The following is an 18098-nucleotide window of genomic DNA, read 5'->3' on the forward strand; positions in this document are numbered from 1 at the left end:
TCCTAATGCGGAATCGCTGTCTGACGGGCGAGGAAAGAAGTCTCAAAACGAGAAAAGAGTTGAGGGAGGCGAACGGAGGCATGTCTCTTATGACTGACTTGTGCCTAGTCATTAGGTCTGACCCATTGGAGATGATCAGAGGTCTAGGGGAAGTTGTGACCTGCGTCTATGAACCGGCAGTGACGTACGCTTTCCCGGATCCGCTCGTGGTGGCGTATCGGCACTCGGTGGTGCACGTGAGCTTAATAAGCGTTCTAGATGAGACGGCACTGAACTGGTGCAGGCAAGAAGACTTGAGAGTACGAATGAGTGAAACGGTGCTTTTTGGTAAAGTGAAAGACCCTGATCTGATGGTGTTCAACTTCCGGAGACAACTGCAGTGCAGAAAGGGGGCAAGCGTGAAGGTCCTATCGAGGCCTATCCCAAATTCGGGAAGTTAAATCCTGTGGCAGGGGACAAGAGGGAAGTCGTGAGAATCCCGGCATGGAAAGGGAGTTTCGAATTCTTGAAGAAGGAGTTGGAAACTATACTTGAGCGAGATATATACTTCTGCCTGTTGCTGTCCCTGAGTTCCCGACGGTCAGAAGAATGACCCTGGTGATGACCAGCCCCATGTTGGTCCCTTCCCTGCACGCGAGAGCCTCTGTGGAGAAGCAACAAAAAGAATTCACGGAGGGTTGGGATCCCTTATTCGTTGGATACTCAGCTGCAGATTACTTCCACACGTGTGACATCAAGATAAACTCGTGGACAGACAAGCGAAGAAGATGAGAGGCTCAATGTCCCCGAATTTCGTGGTCCGGGATGTCTTAAGGACGCTTGGAGCGGCTGAGCTCGAGAAAAAGCTGCCAAAGGCTTGATGCAGCAGGCCCCTTGTATGTAGCCCTCACTGAGTATAAGAAGCTAGATCCATCAACACCCTCATCCTTGTCGGTGGGCACCCCTGGAAATAAAAGAAGCCACCCTGTGGAGAACAGATTCAGGGATGCACTAGAGAAAGAACAAGCTGGTTCAGGGGAAGACGAAAGCATGGATGAAACCCTCAGTGAAGCGGGAGAAGAGATGGAGGTGGGAAATACGCCCGACCAGGATCCAGCGGAAAGGGATTTCACCACGCATGAGCTATTGCATAACTTGAGTGGGACGACTGGGCGAACACAGCCACCCCATCCCTGGGATCTCCCCGCAAAGATCCGGAACTGCCCTTGGCGAGTGAGGCCTCTAACATGGGGATGATACCCTTGAGTGCTTAAGAAAGCAAGAAGAACGCCTTCGAAGGCAATAAATGGATGTTCCTGGACACACTGGACGAGAAGGCGTGGCAAGATTTCTTGAGCGACTCAGCCAGAGAGTGAAGAGCAAAACTAAGCTGGATGACTTCAAGGAAGAGTTGTGAAATACGGCGGTGAAGTTCGGGGAACCTGTCTTGATGGGTACCGGACTGGATCAAAAAGCGAGAAAGGAGCTAATAGGGAGGATGATCCACCTGGAGGAACCAAAACAGAAGACCAAAGCTGACGCATGAAAAGACAACTCTACTCTGAACAAGAAAACTAAGGTTGAAAGATATGATAAGAATTGAAAGATATGATAAGAATGAGAAAGATATGTTAAGAATAAGACAAGCAATATGATTAAAGATATTAAGATTCTTAAGGCTCGAGAAGGGGGAGGCAAGAGTTGGAAAGACCGGACCTGGATAAAGAAGTCGAATCAGTGATGATAGTGGCGACGCCCCCGAGTAAGGGAATAAGGTCTCGGAAAACGAGAAGAGAGACAGAAGTAAGATGTCCCTCGGCGGACGCAGTCTCAGAAAAGAATCTGAAGGAGACTGCTCCCATGATTCTAGCGCGATGGAAGACAGCGGCATATAAGGGCAGCTCTGCACCACGCAAGTTGGCCGATGTGATGGAGCGAATGGAAGCCTCGGCGATCTTGACAACGGAAATGGACTTCAGACCCCAGAAGGCAAACACCAAAATGGGTTCGACGAGTGGACAAACGTGGGAGGTGGTCGTCGGCAAAAAATGGCTTTCGACCCAACACCAGGCCATTGGGAAACAAGTGACGGGCGATCCTCTGAAGAAAAATGCGACGAGGAACACCGCTCGACCCTAGTGGATGGCTCTAGAGACCATGAAAGAACTGGAGAATTGCCTGAAGAAACTGGATCGCGGAGTATACCGCAAGCGTCGTCATTGGGCCACCCAACAGAAAGCAGAGGTTAATAAGTTAGAGTTGGGGAACCAGTTGGGGCGAACTTGGAAAAACCTGCTCCTGGAGTTTTTCGAAAAGGCGATGAGAACACCCTCCTCGGCGTTGCTGTTGATGGCAAATCCTTTCGTCAGAACGGCGGGATGTTGATGTTCGCATGGAGCTTGGTGGGAGTAGAGCTGGGGGTTTTAACCTCGCACGATAAATTGAAGCTGGGCAACAAGAGTCTACAGGTTTATCAAATGCTGGTGCAGCATATTGCCAGAGACAATTCGGGTCTGAGTCTAGCGAGGAGAAAAGACGCCACTTGTTTCTTAAGATGGATCATGTCCGTGATTACCGACAGTACTGTCCAAATATGTCATCAGAAGGCAATGGGAATTCAAACTATGGAAAGGAGAATCTCCACGGTCATCCTGAATGTGTTCCAGAGTACTCGAATCGAGAAAGAGGATGGCTCCAGACAACCTCTAGAGAGCCATGGTAAACTTGATGAAATACGGAGATTCTACAACGAGAAGTTCGGGGAGGGGAACAACGAGCATCATAATTTAGCCCGGGAAAAACAATACTCTAAGCCCAAAAAGCGGGGAGAATATCAATTTGTATCTGGAGTACTGGGAATAGCTTACAACCCTTTCTCGGATTCGGAGGCCGTGAACGCCTAAATGAGTTTTGAAGTGGCGGAGTTGATAAAGTTCGGGACATAGAAAATTATTGAAATTGACCCGATAGAAAAGGAAAGGCCTAGCCTAGGCCTAACACTTGAGAAGATACCAGAAGTGATCAGCGTGCCGCGCTCGAACATGAGGGTGGAATTGAAGATGGAAAATGAAAATGGCACGCTGATTATGAACTTGAGGACGGTTTGGAAGTTGCTGAGGCCTTTTTGGTGCCCACATCCCCACGCAAGTTTGATTGAAGAAGTCACGGAGCGAGTGAGAGTGTCACCAACGAAGGATGAGGACTTGGGGAATCTGAATGTGGTACACAAACTGATCCTACAACATAGTAAGGAGTCGGAGGAAACAACGATCAAGCTAGATAAATCAGCGAAGAAGATGGAAACCGGCAGTTGTCTGGAACAGGTGTGTGGAAGTGGAGAGCATTCTTGCGATGGAAGATCCTGTGTCAGGATACAGTCCTTCAAGAAGGAAGACTTAGCCACTTGGTTTGGTGACATCACAGAGAAGGAAAAGAGCGAAGTACAGATAGTGGCTGAGTGTTACGCGAGTACTACTGTAAATAGAGCAACGGTGTTGGGGTTCTTCTCAAGGATGTGCAGCTTGCAATCGCTGGTGATGCTAGAGTCCGTGCACCACTTGGTGACAGCGTTGAGCGTGGAATCATGGCCTGGGGCGTTGCAAATAACCCAGAAACACATCAGAGGGTGGAAGATTGGTCTTGAGGCGGAGATGGGGGTTTCCCGTGAGTGAAGCCTATAGTTTGCCAGTGAACGCGAAGTCCCTAGTGGGATCGGTGATTGTCAACCTGTGTGGAAGCCACTATCCAATACGCATGGCAATGGTGGAGGTATCCAGTCAGAGGATACTAATCGACAAAGCCTTCTCGCCTGGCTCGAATGTCGCATCACTCGCAGAGACTACTGAGAAAGATCCTGGGAGCTGTACCGGGGGACCAAAGAAAACACTTGAGTGAGATCTGGGGGGAGGAACTCTTGAGTTTATAAGGTGAAAACACGAGTGATTTCGAGAGACAGAACACGATCGGGAAAACGATGAACAGTACCCCAGCCATGGAAGAAAATGATGTGACACACGAGAAAATGATGGAGCTAGAACCTCTGCTGGAAGCTTCGGGAGAACGCAACCTCCGATGTGTCAACCTCACACATGGGGAATGCCCGTGCCACTGTCTGGCACAGTCAGTGTGGTATCCGGAGCACTCGAACCTCTGCTTGATATGGGACGTGGAGGAATTTCGATCGATCAGGTTACCCGATCATTGACAGATGGTTACCCCTCTAGTAGTGAGTTCTCAATGCTGGCGTTGCGATGGATCGAAGAAAACGTGATGAAATATCGGGAGTCGAGGGCACTGACAGCGGAATCGATACGCGCTATTGATTACAGCAGGACGCTTGAGACTGCGTGCAAAATATCCTCTGTACTTATGGAGGTCAGGCACGCGTGGAGCCGCATAAGATTTTTCCCATGGTTTTGAGCGACGTTGACGCCTTGGTTATACGCAGTGACGAAGGATCACATAAACAAACATCAGAAAGAATATCGACAGCTCCTGGCTGAGATAGGGCCGGAAGCCTTCAAGAGACCCTTGCTGACCCATCCTTCATGCAATCACTACGGGTTGGAAGAGAGTGGGTAGGGTGTCTAGAGATAATACGAAGGCGAGGGAGTCAATATTGGAGGAAGACTTGGCAAAGAATGTGAGCTTGAGCTTGCATAACTCCTTTTACTTGAACAGGGAGTTCAAGGTGTAGGGTTTGCCGAACCAGGCTAAGAGATTACAAGGGCAGAGGGAATGGATGCGATCCTACAAACAACTAAAACTACGAACCGGCTTAAGAAGAGATCGTGATCAGCTCCGATGATGAGGAAGAGCTGTTGAGGCAGATTACAGTTTCTCGATGGTTTGGTCCCTGCTCGGGGGGAGAAGCGCGGACCTGTGGATTTTCACAGATCGCAAAATTCAAACCTGGGGGGGGGGGAGAGGAGCCCGACAGTGTGTTTAGCCTAGGCCACACTGTCGGGCGATACTTCACCCGTCAACAACTCACCCACGGAGTAGCCGACCATGGGGGGAAATTACAGGCAATCAACATCCCAGCACGAAAGGGGACGAGACGAGATCGTTAGGACCATGGAAGAGATCCCCGAACGCACCGACCAGACAGCACTAGAAGCGGCCATTGAACTGGAGAGAGTGGTCACGTGGAGCGAATTTGAAACAGAGTTGGCCAAGATAAGGGATGGAGCACCAGGGAACGACGGAGTTCGGATGCTAGCAGTAAAGGTGGCCAGCAAACCAATTAAGCAGGAGCTCCACAGGATGATTGGGCAGTTGATAGACATGAAACCGGAGGAATGGCCAGAAGAAATAAAGGAAGGCTGGGTCATTCCCCTGCATAAGAAAGGTCCCAAGAACGACCTGGGCAACTACCGTGGAGTGTGCCTGTTACCACTGGCGAGCAGACTGATCGCACGTATCCTCGCGACGAGACTCCGGACATGGGCAGAAACCATTGGCGCTCTGGACGAGAACCAGAACGGTTTCCGTGGTGGAAGGTCTACGGCTGATTCAACGCAGATCATTATCCGGATGGAAGAAGAAACAAGAAGAGTGTACGGGATGACAGACGAGTGTAACGAGAACCGTCCAGGGGCTGTCCTCCTAGACATCACCAAGGCTTACCCTCGCACCAACAAACCCCTTCTGTGGGGTATGTTAGCCAGATTTGGCATGACGGACAAGGTGCTCGATCTGCTGAAAGGTCTCCATGAAGAAACGCGATACCGGGTGAAAGGAAAGGAAGGTCTCAGCGATGATTGGGCCCCAGCCAGAGGACTCAGAGAGGGGTGCGCAACATCACCTATCCTTTTCAACGTATATCATGCCGAAGCAATAAGAAGAGCGGAAAGAGAACGGAGAAAGGAGGCGGCGGAGAGAGGTCAAGAGTGCGGTCTCACCTGGAGGTGGACACCAGGAGGCAGCCTCCCACCGAGAGAAGGGCCCAGAGCATTGCATAGCAGCAACAAGTGTAATTTCATCCTGGAGGACTCGTTGTTCGCAGACGACACCTCTCTACTTGGTTGGACCGAAGAGCTCGTCATAGGGAAAGAGGTGATCAAGAAGAAAATGATGGAGTTTGAAGAGAAATGCCACGACGGCAAAGAAGAGTCCATCACTTTTGCAACTACCAGCGCCCAGAAGACTAGAATGCTGGGAACGCTCATCGCGAAACGAGAAGACCGAGGAGCCAGGATCAAGAGAGGGTACCACGCGTGGAGCAAGGTGAAACAATGGCTCTGGAATTCGAGCCTCTCCAAGCGCACCAGAGCATTGGTGGTCCAAGCCGTAGTGTAGTCCACTCTCCTGTTTGACTGTAGCGTTAGAGCATGGACACCGACCGACATCCAGAAGTTCCAGAGCGTTGCAGACAGAGCCTACAGGTTTGTGTGGAACAATGGAAAACCTCACACACTGATAAGGATGCAGAATGAAGGAGTCAACAGCTACGAGATCCGCAGACAGTTGAACATTGAATCGATAAGGACTAAGATCGAGTGCAGAGCATTAGAGCGAATGGGCCACGTTCTCAGAATGTCGGATGAGAGGATTGTGAAGAAAGCCGTGCTCGGATCCTGGAACATGGAGAGGACACGCAGTGGGAACTCGCGAGGCAACACCATCCAGTACTGGCGCAGACTGCTGAAAGAAGCGGGACATGAAGACGACAACAGCGAGAACCTCACCAACGACCGGAAACGATGGAAGAAGACCGTTACAGATCGCAGGACGTTCCTCAAAAACTGGGAGACGCAAATGTGCAACTGGCACAGAGGATCGGAAAAACCGGCCCGCTCACAATGGAATAGAGAGAGAATAAGTGACAGCGGTTGGCCTTGCCGCTGGGACGGATGCGACAAGATGTGCGCAACAAAAGGAGGACGGACGAATCACGAGAGAAAAGCACACAGAAGGGAGTCAGTGGACTTCAAGTGTCCAAAGTGCAACGACAGTTTTTCGGACCAGGCTGCTCTGACAAACCACTTCAAGGCGTGCCAAGGAGGGCAGGGTGGGTTCTGTCCGAAGTGTCAGAGGTCCCTGTCGTTGAGCAACATGGCAAGACACCGGAGGACCTGTCGAGGAGAACATCCGACAGCCCCAGAAGTAACCAGCACCATTATCACAGGACGATTCGCCGGAACGAGAGCCAGAATCCAATGCGAAGAATGCGGTACTTGGGTGACAAAAAACAACATTTCAAGACACTGGAGCACATGTCCTGGAAACTGGGAATCAAGGTCCCCCACGGGGCGTAAATGACAAAGAAGAAGAAGAAGACAGTGTCGAGTGCATCAGGGCACAGCAACTCAAGGGCGAGGAGCACGAAATGAGCAGGATGCTCATTGTCGGATTCTTGAGTCTTGAGCGGGGAAAGGAAAGGGGCTTGAGTGTGAACTCGGATGAAATCTGAGGTCACGGAAAATAAATTTTAATGAGACAAAATATTGTTTTTAATATGCTATATCTATTATAATTATTATATCTCAAAATGAAGCATGAAAATTTTCTGATTGGATAAGACAAAAGAAATTTTAATCATTAGCTTGCAAAACGGAAATTCAGTGTGCAGGTACATGCAGATTTTGATTGCTGTTTAGCGATAATGTGACATTTTTGCATGGTTGGGAATTTTGGGGTGTAGATAAAGTTAAATCTGCTGCAAACTTCTGTAATTGACCACTGGCACTGTATTTTGAGACACACTCAACATTCAAAAAATCGAATTGAGCATGCCGAGCTCAAATTTCTCGCGACAAATAAAAATATCAGAAAAATAAGATCAGAAGAGTCGAACTACAATCGCGGGAAAATAGTCAAAAATAGCAGCGGAAAAATGCTATTCGCAGTTTCCGATAAATAATTCGAACGAGGGTAGAGCTGTCTTATTCGAAATAGAAGGCAGAGTGATCGCGAGTAAAGAATAGATATATTAGAAGTAGACCAGAGTAAACCTTCGGTGGAAAGGTGGACACTCGAAGTCTCCCAATGGTCCAGAACCAAAACTTGTCTCTTGAGTTAAGACTCACTTATTCAAAACTTCTTGAGTTAAACTTCATTACCCCATTAATGCTAGAGTTACTTATTAATTTAGTTACTCAATTCTGGAGATCGTGCTGGTATGTGAGTACCCAATTTAAATTTCTTGAGTGTGTTTTATATTGTTATGTTGAGTTAGGGAGAGTTTTTAGGTCGATCCATCTGAAATGGATCAAAGTCCACTGTCTAATAAAAAGAGACTATACGTAAGGTTCCAACCCTGTTTTTAACGGCATTCGCGTGTTTTAGGTATTTTGAGACCTTAGTATGGGGAAGTTCTTATTTTCTAGAGTGGGGGGTATTTTGGTAGTGGCCTTTAAGATGTAGCAATAGTTCTAGTCTCATGTCGCAAGTGAACCGTATTGGCTCCGACCGCTTGAGGTAGACAAACACAGGAGATAGTGTCCCTGACTCTTGAGCCAATAGTTATAGGGCCTATTTTTCTTTAACCTAATATGTGCCTTAAGTAGGTGACTGTTACATGTCTCCAACCATTTCACCTCGTCCAGGGAATCTAACTTTTCGAGATGCCATAGTCATATATGAAACAAATTAATTTACTTAATAGATTAAGAGAATGCATAAAAATTGTAAATTCAAACAAACGTTTTCGCAAGTTTTTGTGCATCTTCAGGTTTTAAAAATTCTAAACTATCTGTACAAAATGATCAAAGATCATAAAAAGTGTCATACACATCATTATTTCAAAATTTAAAAAATTCAACTAAATTAATAGATTAAATAGAGTTATTTAGTAGATAAAATTACCCTCGCATTGAACACTCGCTTAATTGTTGTGATAAACTTATTAAATAGATAGTTGAAATGTTTACCGGGGTAGCAATGGTTGCCCCGCGATGAAATTGTCCGACAGAAGATATCACTTGCTCAAGACATCATCTTCAAAAAATCTCCTGATTGCGGATTCTCAAGCACGCCATCTTGATTTTCCAAATTTCAATATCTTGTCCCTACCTGGGGCCCGAATTGGTGCGGTCCAAAACTTCTTACCCGAGAAAGACAAATTCAACATCATCGCTCTGCTCATCGGCGGAAACGACGCCTTCAACGGAAAAGACCCCTCCAGTATACCTGCAGGCGACATTGCTGAAGAACTGTCGAAGCTAGCCGAGGAGCTGTGTGAACGAGCCAAAAAAGTTTTCGTCATCGGAATCCCTCATCGTAGTGAGAACCGAGCTCGATCTGCAAAAATAAACGAATTCCTAAGAAAGATAAAAGGAACTTGGAAGTTTAGAGGAGTGAGTGAAAAAATCCACAGCTCATATCATTTGAAAACTGACGAAGTGCACCTCAGTGAAGAAGGTCTGAAGGGCATTAAAAGTATTCTCAAGAATAAAATCTTATACGATAAACATTCGAACATCTGCAATACAGAAGGACATCTGGTATATTACGAGTGTCGTTTCAAGAACTGTCAGTGCCCCTATTAACGTAAGTAGAAATAGTGAACCGCAGGCCTCCCCTTTTCGGGAACCACCAGGTTTGTCTATTTCTTCTTTTCCCCTGAGTGAGCCACAGGCCTCCCCTTTTCGGGAACCACCAGGCTTAACTGTTTTTCTATCCATAGTATAAGCAAAAATGGGCAAAAACTGCAAAACATGTAAAAGAGGCTTTGCCAGCAACGAGAAAACATACACTTGTGTCGCATGCAACGCTCAAATGCATTTGGAACCAACTTGTGTTGGGTTGTCTCTAGTGGCCATAAATGGAATAAAAGAACTAGGGCCGAATGTCATGTTGCTTTGTAATACTTGTGTGCAAAATAATGAACGAGACAACTTTATAAGATGCAAAACCCTGGCCAATATAGACGAGACTGAAAGCCTTAAAAGCATGGAAAGAAGACTTACCGATTTAGTAGATCAAAAAATTGGAAATGCAATGAAAACGACATGCGATAAAGTGGAAAAAACTTATAGTGCCGTTGTAGCTGCTGAAACCACCACCCGGATAAATCAAGCTCAAACCACTCAACATGCTGCCAGATCTAACTCTGATCACAACATAAATCAAAGTTTTAGGATACAAGGGGTCAAAGAGGACCCTGAGAAAACAAAAGGAGAAAACCTTGTCCCAACAAATGACGAAGTAAACGAAATACTAGACATAATTGGAGTGAAGCCGAAAATAATAGAACTAAAACGACTGGGAAAATTTGATCGTAATCGAATGAAGCCAAGAACACTGCTGGTAACTGTACCTAGCGAACATGAAGCACGACTAGTACTAGCAAAAAGCCGAGAAAAGCGAGAACAATTGGTCGAAAAAGAGGTCTACCTGCTACCAGCATTGACCAAAGAGAGTGCAATTAAAGAGAACGAAATCCTTAAGAAACGAAGACAACTACTAGATGAAGGCGTTCCTCGCGAAAAGCTGAAAATAAGGAATCTAGAATTGTTCAATGATGGTGTGAAAGTAACTATTGACACTGAAGTTCAGGAACCCCAGCATTGACTAGGATTCCTCAACATTCTGCAACTAAATACTAGAAGCCTAATCAACATAGAGAGAAGAACTAAGCTAGCAAATGCAATTGCAGTTGGAAATTTTAATGTCATATGCTTAAGCGAAACTTGGCTTAACGAGAATATTCAATCATCAGAGCTTTTTCTAAGTGAATATAACATCTATAGATCTGATAGAGCTATTGTGAGTGGTAAAAACTGTCACGGAGGCAGCCTAATAGCTGTCAAGAATAGTCTAATTACCGAGGACTTATCCACCAAACATGACATTCCTGATTCATGTGTGCTATGTAGTATAAAACTTCATCAAACTGAAATGATAATTGGCTCATTCTACAATCCGCCAAAAAACAGTAATTACAGATACAAAGTGCATGAATTTGAACAACTGATCAAAGCCATTCCTAAAAACAAACCGTTTCTCTTATGTGGGGATTTAAATTTCCCAGAAACAAACTGGAACACCCTCACCAGTACTGACGAGGAAGAAAACCAAATACTGCAAATTTTTGAAAATGGACTCTTTAGGCAGGCGATAGATTTCCCAACATGTGTGAAGAACATACTAGACGTAGCCTTCTATCGGAATTGCTATACAAGTGCCGAACAAGATTTTAACGTTTCCAAGATTTATGACTGCTCAGATCACAATGCCATAATGTTGTCTATTGAATGCACGGTATCAGAGCCGAAACCATACTTGGAAAATTTTAGAAGTTTTGGAAATGCCGATTTTGAAGGAATAAACAATTTTATAAACGAGAACCCATTTGAACCAGTATGCCACACAAACATTAACAAAATGCATGAGGAGTACACCCAATATTTGGATGAAATCATTAAGAGTTTTGTGCCTCTCAGAACAAGACATAGGCAATCACTTCCACCTTGGATAACAAGTAGCACTTCAAATTTGATCAAAAAGTTTCAAACAAAACGGCAATCTTGTATACTCAAACCGACCAACTACAGAAGACAACAAGTTAAACTGTTTGAAAATTTAGTAACTGAATCATCGGAAGTGGACAGGAAAAACTACCAAGAGGAATTGTTTAGAACACGGAACACTAATGTAATTTTTAAACACCTAAAGAACTTGAATAAACATACAAGTCTTCCTAAGTTACTCATAAAAGATGAAGTTGAAAGCACAAATCCAAACGAACAAGTCAACATGCTAAACGACTTCTTTCATTCAGTTTTTAATCATAAAGAAAGTTTTAGTATTAGAGATATTCAATTTGGAAATCCCTTGTTAACGAATTTTGATATATCGAAAAAGACAGTAAGTGAGATTTTATCAACTATGGACGTAACAAAGTCACGCGGCCCAAATGGGTTGCCACCTAGCTTTTTTCAGAAAACGAACCGCAATATATGCAAACCGATGAACAAAATTTTGAGAAACGTAAAACGCCTACGAAAAATACCTGATTCATGGAAAACAGCTGCAGTTACTCCTGTTCACAAAAAAGGTGACCGAAAATTGGTGAACAACTATCGACCAGTATCGCTATTAAATATTGACAGCAAAGTCCTTGAAAAATGTATATACAAAGACCTGTACCCTTACTTTGCCTGGTATTTGACGAAACATCAACACGGTTTTACTAAAGGTAGATCAGTTTTGACAAACATGCTCTCCTTCCTGAAAGAAATATATGAAGCGCTTGACAATGACTCAAACGCAGAAATTGTAGCAGTCTACACTGACTTTGCAAAAGCCTTTGATAAAGTTCCGCATTTTGATCTACTCAAGAAAGTTGCACTTATAGGAATAGGAGGCTGCATGTTAGAGGTACTCTATGACTATTTGAAAAACAGGAAACAGTTTGTACGAGTAGACAATATCAGCTCAAAAGTTTTAGAAGTCACTAGTGGTGTTCCCCAAGGATCACTTTTAGGACCACTGCTCTTTTGCATTTTTATTAACGACCTACCTGAAGTACTCAAATTCTCTGAACCATATATTTTTGCGGATGATCTTAAACTACTTTCCATCAAAAAAACATCAATTGAAATTCAAGAAGATCTGGACAAAATTCAGCAGTGGGTAACTGAAAACAAAATGGAATTAGCACTAGATAAATGTGCAAAAGTAAGTTTTAGGGGCGGAGACGCCAACTCTATGCTTTTTGGTGTAGTGCTTGGAACATCGATGGTTGTGAAAGATCTGGGAATTTTTGTGTCGGGCGATTTAAGTTGGAAGGTACACATTGAAACAAGATTAAAGAAGGCAAACCAAGTACTGTACCTCCTGAGAAGAAACCTATCAGCAAAGATAAATACGTTTGTAAAGTTAGGCCTGTATAAGTCACTAATACTCCCAGTGTTATTATACGGACTCTCATGTACACATATATCGAGGGGGGATCAATTGCAGTTGGAGCGATTTCAAAAGAAAGCAATCCGGTGGATCACTGGAAATAAAACGGGAGTGTACATCAACGAACTACGCTTGCTAAACATTTTACCCCTGCCCATGTTCATCCAGCTAAATAACATCTTACTTCTTGCCAGTCTTGATTCTAATGAACGAAATGAAATAGTGTTAAACAGGCGAACCACACGGGCTAGAAATATAGAAATTTTTGAGATGCGAAAAGTGAGAACGGAAAAAGCGAGAAACGAATTTGTTTTCAGAACCAGTAGGATTGTAAATCGATTAGAACCATATATTCATTTTGATAAACGAATCGGCCTCAAGACGAGAATTTTAAACACGATGTGGAAATTTGTAAACGAGAGATTTTCAGAAATGACAACGTGCACGTGGCAATTATTCTGTGATTGTATCACGTGCAGAAACAAGTGGACATTGTTTTAGAGAAGACGCCGGGACCAAGACTCCCAACAGCAGTGCTGTGAATCCCCAACAACAACAACAACAACAATAATGGCAAATGAATCTCACGCTTTCGAAGTTCTTAAAGCGCTAAAATTGAGGCAGTCTCCCTGGGAGACGGTATGTCATCAAGTAGTAGCTTCAGCCCTCTGAGCAAGTTTCAGGTTATCTCATCAGGTTCAATAACGAAATATGCTCTTCGATAAAATTGGCAACGGAAATATAGGAAAGCTAACATGTTTGCAAAGTTTAAGACGACTCCGTAGACCACGCTCTCAGTAAAGTTTAGTAATTTCATATGTGAAACCTATCTACCTATGTTTTCCAAAGGATTTTTTTTTTCGTTAGGTATTTTTGTTTGTCTGGCTGCAAATATGTGCAGACTATATTATGCTCTTTTATTCAACTGAGCAAGTTTTTGTTCAGTATCGTTGCTGCTTAAAACTCACAAAACTGATAAATCACTTCCTTCAGTGAGACAAACTTTCGTAATCAGTTTTTTAAACAAAACAAAATCTAAATTCTATCAGTAAAATCTTCAGCACCAGTAAAATTTGACGTAAAACAGATAGACAGTTTTTTTCAATATGTACTTTACATACTGTCCTAATAAAATGTAACAAATGTACAGTTAAGAGAATAGCGCCGTGAAGAGGAATGATAATGTCATAACGTGAGTTAAAACGCTGCAAGTGAAGTAGTAAAATCAGGGTCGAAAACGGTACCCGTCGTCTTATAAAAAGTCCTGCTGCCTCTGAGGCATGTTACTGATGATCTAACTAATAAAAACGAAAGTTTGCATCTGATCGCCGAGATTGTTTTTGAATAATCCGATGTCATTTTTTCTGATAAAAGATACGCAAGTCTCTTCAAAAATAAGTCACATTCTTTTTCTTGGCCTCCTGTTGATCCGAAAATGAGTGGTGTAAAGACTCCATGTTCGATTTCCATAACTCTCTCATTGTAGCATCTCTTCTTCTCGTTCTCCTGCTCTTTCGTAATCAGTTGAAGCTTTTCATCAAAATTCTAATTTCATTTATTTGACCAACCGATATAATGGACTCGTGTGAAATTTAGAAGGATTACACGCTTTTTCTTTTCGATGCGATTTATTGAGTGCATGTGCTCATAGTTTATTTTTTCAGAAAATGTCTACCAATCTTCAACCAAATGAAAGATCCATTGCAGTTTCTCACAATGATTGAAGTTTTCTCCAGCACAGATGAAGGCGTCCCTGATTAATGATTTGGAGGTTAGTTAATCTAATTTTGATGGGCGCTTAAAGTTGTTTCGAATACAAAGAGGGTAGCATATGTTTTTGAAACAGAACGCAATAGACCGCCTGGAGGAAAGACCCGCGCCTTTTGCCAAGAAGCCTGAACTATACAAAGACGTGCGGGATGCAATTTTGTCTTCACAGGATTATGAGGTCAGTCAACTTAACTTGACCTATTGATGTTGTGCTTGTCGAGAGTTCATATTGACACATTGAATTCGATTAGATGTTGCTGCTTTAAAATTCCATGTTTTGCATTCTTTGTAGGTCTTAGAGCAGTTTTACGTCTTCCTCGCGGACGCATATCGTGAGCAGGGAAATGAAGGGTCTACAGCTGGAAGCAATAAGCAGTTCTGCCTCCAGTTCTTACCTGCCATTGTATTGCGATATTTATCTCTGCTCGTCACACAGAACTCAGATCAGGTGATTAGTATGTTTTGGATCTATTGTTTTGCTCACCTGATCCTCAGTTTTGTGCATTTATTTGTTTTGTGTGAATACTCCTAGTATAAGCTACTTATTGGTTCTATCTTATATCGCTCGTTAAGAGTGTTTAGAAAAAGTCCTTAAATTTCATCTCGCCCAATTTTGCTTCTGCTGTTTAATTTTTGAGCCGAGATTATACCTTAGTTTCCCAATTCCAGCTCAAGTGGTGTTTTGAATTATCACATCCTATCAAGTCGATTGAAGTGAAAGTTCGTATTTCACTTTTACTTCGAGTCGATATTATTAAAAGGTTTTCCTGGTCTACTTGAGAAAATAGATATTGATCCGGTATTTAAGCCGACTGGGTAAGGCCGGCGTCTCCCTACACGAATTTCGCGGGTTCTAGGCGATTTCACGGAATCATGGAGCTGTTTGCTGTCCACAAATGCAATCATACCGAGTTCGGTACAGATCAGAAATTCAAAAACGCTATTAAAAAAATAGCATTATCAATGGCATCCTTTAGCGCTAACGTTTCCGCGGCAATTGTACTTCTGGCTATACGTTTTACACGTTTCGAGCTCCAACTGAGGACAGAAAAAACGTTATTTTCAACGTTAAAAATGCCAACGTTGTGAGCCACTATCTAGAACGCTGCGTCTGAAAATATCGCCAACTCCAGCTTGTGAAAATCAATATTATCACCCGTGAAGAGTCGTCTAAAATTAATTTTCTGGTGTTTCTCGTACCGTACGCGACGTACAGCCTTGTTAGCTAGTTTGGCAGAGCTAATGAGCGTACTGGCCCAAAAAGTGATAACGGGCCTGGTTTGACTACTGAGCCATTGTAGCTTCCCAACAAGGCTCCGAAACGCTTCAATTTCTGTACCAGACAAGAAAAAAGCCACAGAGCTCTCAATTTGCATTTGACAGAGGATATTAACGAATTTCTATCGTGAAATCTTAAAGGTATCATCAGAAAACTTTTCTATGGACAATCCAGTAAAGACTAATGGCAAACAAGCTTCTGAACCTATTGTAAACGTTGAACGAAGATCAACCGTCAATCTTTCTATAAACGAACTTGTTCCAGTGAGCAGAAAATCGTCAACATGGGATAACACAATACCATCTAGGTGATACAAGTTCTTGGATATGAACAGGGACGGTTCTGATTTACACTGAAAGATTTCGAAATCATTGAACACTTGCTTAACTTTGTTGTATCAAAGTTATGAAGCGTCTTTGAGTCTAAAGACAGGTTTTCTAAGCTCCCAGACAATATTAGGCTCTCGTAACTCAATAAGAGGTCGGATAAAAACGTTCCTTCAAGGGAATCGTTCTGTAAAAATGCGGTTATCACGTCCAAGCTTAAAACACTGGCAACCGATTAGAAGATCTTGATAACTTCTCGTGTGATAACTGGCTACTCTTTTTCATGTTTCGACATACTTTTGTCCATGAATCCTCTAGCCACGAGTCTTGCCTTCGGAACTACAGTCCCGTCCGTCAAATTCTTCATAGTTCAAACCCAGCGAGTGTCAATGGTTACTTGTCCTGTGGCTGCAACAAGCTCGAAAACAGCATTTTCCTTCCAAGCCAATTCTTTCAGTTTTGCAGGCAAAAATTGACGTCACTTGATTCGCGTGTAATGAAACACTCGCTCTCTTCTCTAAATTCTCTACTGAATCGAAATTGACCCAGCCAGTTTGACGTCCTGTGGCGTTTCGTACGTGACGTTAAAACAATTTTTCCATTTTCGCCCGGCCTTTCCCGCTCGATTTCCAATTTTCCCGACAAACTGCTCCGTTTGACCATCCTCGCTATTAACAAAGAATTTTACATGGGCGTTTTTTTTTCAAACCTTAACTGCTTCTAATGGCTGATTTGGTTCTCTGGAATGCTGTTCTGTCAATTCCTGGCAGAACTCTGTACCATCGCGTCTCCTCGGGCCTGTGACAACCATGGGAGACGTTTCTTAAATACTGGTATCCTGAGTCGAACACTCTGTTCTGTTCAGAGTTTCACCACTCTTCACGGGTGATATTATTGATTTTCACAAGCTGGAGTTGGCGATATTTTCAGACGCAGCGTCCAGAATGTTCCAGATGGTGGCTCACAAGCTGGGTACAGTATTGGCATTTTTAACGTTGAAAATAACGTTTTTCATGTCCTCAGTTGGAGCTCGAAACGTGTAAAACGTATAGCCAAAAGTACCATTGCCGCAGAAACGCTAGCGCTACAGTATACCATTGACAATGCTGTTTGTTCTCTCCTGATAATGCGTTTTCCTTCAAACATTTAACTGCTTCTAATGACAGATTTGATGCTCTGGAAGGCTGTTCTGTCAATTCCTGTCGAAACTCTGTAACATCGCGTCTCATCGGGCCTTTGACAACAGCGGGAGACGTTTCTTCAACACTGGTATCCTGAGTCGAACAATCTGTTCTGCTCAGAGTTTCGACGTAATTTTGATCATTATTTGATTGAGAAAACGTATCGACCTGTTCTGAATGATCTGAATCAATTATCTGGTTGGCAATGGTTCCACATAAACCACCAGACGGGTTCTCACGAAATCGTTGTCCAGAAATCCCGGTTTCTGACTTAGTTTTAACTTTCAATGCATCACAAAGATCAGTTTCGTGAACCTTGACAATCTGACCACCATTTCGAACATAGTAGATCTTATCAGAACCAGTAACTTTGCCAGGACCACACCAGCAATTAATCCGTCGGTAGAAAAATCTGAAAGTGTTGTTAATTACTTCGAACGTTGTGCCTCAATGCTCTGCAGATCCGTTCACTGTGTTCACTCTGAACGTACGACTTTCTTGCCACTTCTATGGCTTCGACTCGCGAAGCAACATACTGAGACGTACGGATCCAGACGACGCCGCCTTCCAGTGGTGGATCCGACATCTTGGGCCCCACCAAGATGCAAATGGCGTCAAGCCCCCCCTCCCATTGGGTCGGGAGAAGCTCCGAAGTCTCCGGGTTTTCGGTTACGGAGCGTCTGAAGCCGGCCAGGCTGCTCCGTCTGCTCA

General features: G+C 43.8%; 1 protein-coding gene across 2 annotated transcripts in view; it reads left to right on the forward strand.

Annotated features, from left to right (window-relative positions):
* The first annotated feature begins 8807 nt into the window (after positions 1 to 8807).
* LOC134846218 (uncharacterized) overlaps positions 8808 to 18098 on the forward strand; it is a 33382-nt gene continuing 24091 nt past the window's right edge. For both annotated transcript variants that reach the window (XM_063863481.1, XM_063863482.1), the window contains exons 1-4: positions 8808 to 8833; positions 14494 to 14602; positions 14678 to 14779; positions 14894 to 15049. In XM_063863481.1, the coding sequence (XP_063719551.1) occupies positions 14573 to 14602; positions 14678 to 14779; positions 14894 to 15049 (288 nt within the window). In that variant the 5' untranslated portion in view covers positions 8808 to 8833; positions 14494 to 14572. The remainder of the gene's footprint in view (positions 8834 to 14493; positions 14603 to 14677; positions 14780 to 14893; positions 15050 to 18098) is intronic.

The sequence above is a fragment of the Symsagittifera roscoffensis genome, chromosome 5 (assembly GCF_963678635.1).
Source record: "Symsagittifera roscoffensis chromosome 5, txSymRosc1.1, whole genome shotgun sequence".
In the NCBI taxonomy this organism is placed as follows: Eukaryota; Metazoa; Xenacoelomorpha; order Acoela; family Convolutidae; genus Symsagittifera; species Symsagittifera roscoffensis.